Source organism: Ostrea edulis, chromosome 8 (assembly GCF_947568905.1).
Source record: "Ostrea edulis chromosome 8, xbOstEdul1.1, whole genome shotgun sequence".
In the NCBI taxonomy this organism is placed as follows: domain Eukaryota; kingdom Metazoa; phylum Mollusca; class Bivalvia; order Ostreida; family Ostreidae; genus Ostrea; species Ostrea edulis.
The window spans coordinates 45659020-45666385 of NC_079171.1; the positions used below are offsets into that span (position 1 = coordinate 45659020).

General features: G+C 35.3%; 1 protein-coding gene across 1 annotated transcript; it reads right to left on the reverse strand.

Annotated features, from left to right (window-relative positions):
* Positions 1–229: 229 nt before the first annotated feature.
* On the reverse strand, positions 230–4374 carry LOC125663273 (IgGFc-binding protein-like). The gene is made up of 4 exons (XM_048895572.2): positions 4318–4374; positions 2931–3062; positions 2798–2810; positions 230–1413 (listed from the first exon to the last, which is right to left on the reverse strand). The coding sequence occupies exons 1-4, from the start codon at positions 4372–4374 to the stop codon at positions 230–232; spliced, it is 1386 nt and encodes a 461-aa protein (XP_048751529.2).
* Between the last annotated feature and the right edge of the window lie 2992 nt (positions 4375–7366).

Consider the following 7366-nt stretch of genomic DNA (forward strand, 5'->3'; position numbering starts at 1 on the left):
GGATTTTTGTATCGGGGTGGGTTCAAAATGTTCAGTTATCAGATGTGTAAACATTAGACTGTTTTTGACTTCTTGGTAGTTACCATTATATTTCTTTCACCAATACGATATCAGATATTTTAGGAATTACACAAAACAAACAACTCATCATGATAGACAAAACGTAGCAATTTGTCTGCATTGATATTTATTATTTGAGTAACATGGCTTGTGATATCAACGCGTGTTATCAACGAAGAATAACGTTGCCCGCAAAGCCATATCCACCATGTTCACCAGAACCATACACCATTAAACCAAAAGGAGTACCATCGATGGTATCCAAGGTTAACTCGCCTTCTGCTACTTCAGCAATAATGACCGAGTACTCCAGGTCTTCAACGAACACATTTTTCTCGAATCGAATTGTATTAGCGTCAATTGATTGCTTATTTAATCGCATACCACCAACAGCACTCTTTCTGATCATGATAGCAATGTAGTTATTGTTCCATCCACTTTGTATGACGGTTTTATACCTCGGTAGGTATTGATTAACTCCAGGAACCACAGTCCAATACGGGTTATGTTCACCCAAAGGTAAGTATTGTACTGCGTAACTTGTCATTAGAATGGGATCTGCACTCCGGATGACCATCACCACCTCATTAAGCATTATATAATCGTATCGTTTACCACCTGTGATTGGAATGGTGTCGTTATTCATACTGGTAATGGTTGTGTTATCTTTAGATAAATATAAAATATACGTTAGGAACCTGTTATAGTTAGGCGGAATAATATATACAGTATCCAGTTGATTGAAGGGTGGTATTTGTTCAATAATATTACTGCAATTTGCATCCGACATACAGTACATTCCGGAGAAAACAGCCACTGGCTTGGAGGACTGTATACTATATGTTTTTGGCAAAGAACCATGATGCTCTTGTACATGCGTTTCTAATGCATTGAGAGTGTAATCCGGGAAGGTAGTTTCCCCCCAATCAGAAATTGTAATGGTGGTATTGTCGTGAATCGCCGTTACTGTTATTGCTGCATATGCTTCAAATCTGGGATCTTTATATGGATTTGGAAGTATATATGATGTACCAAGCTTTTCTGTAGTGATGAGGGTAGTGATGTCTTGGACACCTAGAGCAGCTGTAATATTTTCTGTTGAGGAAATACGAATAGCTTTCACATCAGACGATCCATTGGTTCCGAAATCTGTATATGGGATTGTCACTGAAGAGTTGAATTTCGTTATATGATCTTCGGGAAGTGCTTCAGATGTAGTAATATTTACATTTGTTGATGTATGAGTCGTCATAAAAATGTAAGAGGGAGTATACTGCATTTGATGGTCACTCAATATGACCGATATAAAGTCCCTGTTTTCATCATTTTGTTTGTCAATAACTTCTGAATTATCTGAAATTAATAGCAAAAATGCGTCACACAGACTGAATGGCAAATTCATATATACTATATATCAAAGGCGTACATGTAAGGGGTTTGATCCCCACAATCTACCCCCTTGAATCACCATTGTATATGCATTCCCGATCTTGATTCTGCAAAATCAACAGTAATGAGAGTGCGCCATATCATTTTAATTTGTATGAGAACTTGCCATAGGGCTAAATGTTGTCTGATTTGTTTCATACTAATATGGAATATCGGAACTGTTATTTCCTTTGCGATTTCGTCGTGGTTTTTATATTTAGTATGCCTGATGAGATCAAGTTTTCTTGTTAACTTGGCCAACTCACTGTCGACAAGCATTTAGTTATTTATAATTAGTATCAGATATAGTTAATTCAAGCACAGTTTAACGTCTATTTTCAAAGTTGAGGGGTGGGAAGCAAACGGAGAAAACAGGTACCGTTAAATTTGTCGAAAAAATCTTAACTGAAACTCTAAAATCGTACCCCCCCCCAAAAAAAAGAGGGGGGGGGGGGCTAAATGTTGCTGAAGATGAATGCATAAATGAAAGGTGAAGATAACAAACAGTGGTCAATCTCATAACTCCTACAAGCAATAAAAGATAGATAGTTGGGCAAAAACGGACCCCTGGGCATACCAGAGGTGGGATCAAGTGCCTAGTAGGAGTGAGCGTTGTGCTTATTTATATCATTTCATAGTGGTCGGTTGTTTAAATGACTCGAAAAGATAAATCTCAGAAAGTAAATATCCACACACCTGCATAAAGAAAATGTATTAACTTCCTTTCACTTTGATTTTTTCAAAGTTGATTATATAGATTTCATCCAATCTCGTATGTTTTGGTACTAGGATATTCACTAGCAACATTGTGAAGAAGTCTGAAAAATGACTTCCAAATCAGGCAGATATTTTTGCATCAGAAATAAGTCGTCTTTGGGTATCATTAGTTTTTATGTAGAAGAGGTGACCAAGTGACGCATAAGGTTCATAACCGCTTTTTGTACGGGAAGACAAACATTTGCTTCATTTAGATCCTCATGACGGGTGTGACCGCTCGACAGGGGGGTGTTTACTCCTCATAGGCACCTGATCCCACCTCTGGTGTGTCCAGGGGTTCGTGTTTGCCCAACTATCTATTTTGTATTGCTTGTAGGAGTTATGAGATTGGTCAGTGTTTGTGATCTTCGCCTTTTATCCTCTGGATAGGGTTTTAAAACACAAATATCAATCATTATAGAAGTTCATCAATCTTATTTTTTTTATGTCATTAAAACATTAAATCACAGTTTTACAAGAACAAAATTTCCTGCCTCAAAATGATGATCAATTTTGCTCTAAAACGGAGATTCAGAGTCGCGGCTGAAGATACCATGACTGCGGCCCTAGCAATAACAATAAATGTAAATATGTGCAATCATCCTACAGCTGGTGTCGTCTCAATTTTGAGCACAACATTTACAAGGGGAAGCAAAACAAAGAAATAAACAAGTCTACCTACTTACCACCACAACGTCTGCCAGTCCAACCGTTCGTACAAATACATCTGCAGGATCGTCTGAATCTCCCAGAAAACACGGGGGTCCCGCCGTTCTTACAGAATTTTCTGTTTTTACATACGTATTTCGGCAAAGGAACTGAAATTATGATTACATTCAAACATAATGACGATGGAAAATTACGTTTCTATAATGGTCAAATCACTACAAATTTCATAACCATATTATTTATTTAAAATATCAAACGAACTTACATGCATTATTATGATGAACGTTATGAAAGTACAGTGTTTCTAGTTAACGAAAATCGCTTCATCATTACGTTCTTCATTTCTCATTTCAGTTACATCCCAAGAGCCTACTTCGAAGTCGTGAATGAAAAATAGTGTTGATGAACGGTGTTTTTATAAGTGGGAAAGGTATTGGATGAGACTGTTTAATTGGATGCATATTGTTTAATGTCCCGCTCCAAACTGTTTTCTCTTACGTGGAGACATCACTATTTACGATGAAGAAGTTAGTATGCTTGACTCTTACGCATTTGAACAGGGAGGGATCTTTATTGTGCCACACCTGCTGTGACATTTGACCTCGATTTTTTAAAAAAAATTAAAGTAATATTCAAATAGCTATGCACATATGTACGATGACTAGGGTGATTTTTAAGTGGAAGGCATTGTGTTCGTCTAACAAATCCCATAATTATTTCATTTTGAAATAGTCGAAAGGTGGAATATATATATTGGGGTATCCGGTTTACAATAGTTCCTCAATATCATAAGAGGGAACAAGGTGGGGCGGTCCTTCCGATGATACCGCAAAAAGCAAGGTCTTGGGCAGGTGTGACACGATATAGATCCGTCCGTGCTCTATGAACGTAAGCGCCGAGCATAAACCTAAATTATGGTGACGTCTCATATGCGTAAAAAAATTATCGAGCGGGACGTTAAACAATAAACAATCAGCCATTAAAACATTTTGCTTCGCTTGAAGCCGATAAGGAAATGCCATAAACCCTGTCGAAGCGAGTGAAAGTCAGTGTTGGTGCATATGTATATATTTAGGAACTCCCATCATCCTTGAGAAATGCTACCACCAATTGTTTCAAAGTATAGCAGTTCCCTTTATGGTTCCCCTGGGAACAAAGATTCTGAATATAATTGGTTTCAGCAAATCAAACGGCATTTGACTATTCGAGTAAGAGGCGTCAAGTCCTATTGGACTTGTACATGTATGCAATATTTGCACAGCATGATAATGTGGTGCACTTTACGTATGTGATAAGAATTCAGGAAAAATTATATTCTAAACGGAGATCGTGAAACCAGTATATTACAATTCCTCGTGATTAGTCGGTGAGCTACACTGTAAAATAACCCACGCCAATGCTTACCTTTGCAACGTCTGCCTGTCCAACCCTCAGGACAGATGCATCTCCTGAACCATCCATGTCTTCTGTAAGGAATGCATGTTCCACCGTTCTTGCACATGTTGCTGTGTTTGCAGCTGTACTTTACTAAAGATACAGAAAATGGAGATATTGAATATACACAACAGGAAATCTTCATTTCATGAAAACAGTTAAGCATTAGAAAGTTATGTCTGTCATCATGGTGTAGTGTTTCCCCTTTTTTCCCGTCTGTACTATATCTTTCACACTGATGCCTATGACTATAAAACTGGTCAGTTTATGCATCTTGTGGAAAGGTATGTCGCAAGCTAAAACTATGTCAAAATGCCTCAATTAGAATTTACGATTGATAGCGTAACAGCTTGTGACTTCAATCATACATGCACAGATACCCATCATGTACGTGTTTTAGCACCCCTTCAACCATTATAAACTTAGAAATTTCTAAATTGAAATTTTGCGAAAACCATGTTTTCTTACATTTCCACATACAATTAATTCATAGTTACACTTAGTACAAAAACAGATACAAAATTTATTTCATTAATAATCCATTCTAAATATATATTCATTAACATTTAGATGATATGTTGTCCTATGCGTCAAATACAAAGTACGCATCAAATTTATCAAAATGTTCAATGACCAACATTTTCTATTTATCTATAATCATATTTTACATGAAACATTGAAAAATGCGATTTGGTTTATTGTAAACTACATTGGTACCCCACAATATTGAAAAAGTGTTGTAAATATACACGTGTCTATGCAGCAGTAGGACATCATATGCTATATGTACACATTTATCTTAGTACTCTACTGAGGATCGGTGTCAAATTACCGGTAAAATATCGTTTCATTTCATACCGATATTTATAATATCAATAAATCTATAATCAACCTTCAAAGTTTTGTTCCATACCTTGCATTTCTATTGAATATTTGAGTCGATTCAATGAAAACTACATGTTTACAAATGCGTTTTTTCTTAAGGTTATGCTAATTGACGAAATGAATCTTACGATACAGTGCATGTCTGTTTGATATTTCAATCATTTAATAAATACTTAAAAAGTACGTTTTGCAATAAATTGTATGTCAATATAACATTGTTTTTGTTTACAAGGTTTAATTTACAACATTTATTTTTATTTTGAATCCTTAAATGCTAAAAAATCGATAATTTATCAGGTTTGTAGAATAAAATCGATACTTAAAAAGAATTAAAAAGAATAACGATTCGTTTTCTTGATTGTAATTCATACAATGATGTTGTAATGCTATTTCGAGCAGGTAAAATAATGCATGGAGTATGGTCCTCATCAAGATAAATCAATATAGCAAAACCACCCTTACGTCTAGCGTTGGCATGCCTCTTCAAGTCCAGTTTCTGGCTGGTATTGATAGAGGTGAAGATTACAAGCACCACGATCACTGTTAACCAGATCTAATGAAGGAATATCATTGGATTTCGTACACGATGTGGGTTTAATTAAGAAAGAAATATAAGTAAGCGAAAAATTGACATGCACAACATTTTAACCAACTTCGAACACTTGTTTCGATAAACAGAAGCATAAACATGTACACTTTTTATTCGTTTTTATATTTGCAAATAAAGTATTTATTGAAGGTAAACTATTTTTCAACGTAATGTTTATTAAGCATAGAGGCTTCTTTCATTCATTGTATATTTTGCGTCTTTTTGAGAATATTTTCACTCATACTGAGGTGTCATCAGTTGTAAGTGAAGTGTAATAATTTTTGGTTTATCTATGCGTTTGGGAACGAAGGAATGTTGATTCTTTATATCAACGTCTACCTCGTCCTGAAACTCAGATTTCAAAGTGTTCACCCAAAAGACCCGTAACTCTCAATTCAAATCGTTAAGCGTTCAGCGAAGGAACAATTACTTTCTAGTTTTACGTCTTAGATTCGAGTCGGCCTCGAACTACAACCTTCCGGTCAGGAAGCGAAGGCTCCGATTACCAAACATAGGTACTGTACGTAGTAAAATGTGTGCTCTTAAGATAACTCCATACTCGCAGTTTTAACTGATACAAGTTTAAAAAATGTATTCATTTCCATTTATTAGAGTTCAAACTAACAAATTATCAGGTAAAATATATAGGTCATCACACTTTTTAAGATGTGAGATATACATAAACTGAATCCTATATCACAATCAGAAAATTGCTATTTTCCTAAAACAGCGTTATCAAAATTTAATAAAAACTGGTTATGACGATATAATAGCATTCATAGCAATTTCATAAAACCATTTCTTCACAGAAATATACAAAATGTCTGTAAACATAATGGAAATATATTGCGTAATAGACTTGATAGAGAAATAAATAAAAACAGCTATTGTCCTTGGATTCCATATTTTGGACTGATTATTGAGTATTCATCTATAGCTTAGACTTTTGGAATATTTTATTTTTAACACGATTTTTTTTACAATAACTATCGAAAAAGACCCCAACAAAAAATTGTTCCTATTATTCATCAATCAAAATAAATCCTTGATTTTACAAAATGTTATGACATCACAGGAGGGTGGAATTACTCTAAACAAGAATTCTTAGGAGAATAAGACGTAAAACGTTGTCTATAATAGCTCTAAAACGTCATTGTTATTTCGGATTTCAAATATTTCGGTTGAGCATCACTGAAGATACATAATTTGTCGAAATGCGCATCTGGTGCATCAAAATTGGTACGGTATAAATTTCACATTGTAACTCCTGGGTCGGGGCCTCTGCTGATGGACTGTTACTCCCCGAGGGTCTCTACAGTCCAGTAGCTAAGTACTTTGTTACTAGCTTGAAAATACGGATGTATATTTAATTGCTGTTATGAAATTTAGAAATTAATTTCAAAATTAAGGATTATCTCCCTCAGGCATAGCTCTTATCCTTGAACGAATTTGACTCCACTTTTTTAGCATGCTGTTTTTGCCTATAATAGCTCTAAAACGTCATTGTTATTTCGGATTTCAAATATTTCGGTTGAGCATCACTGA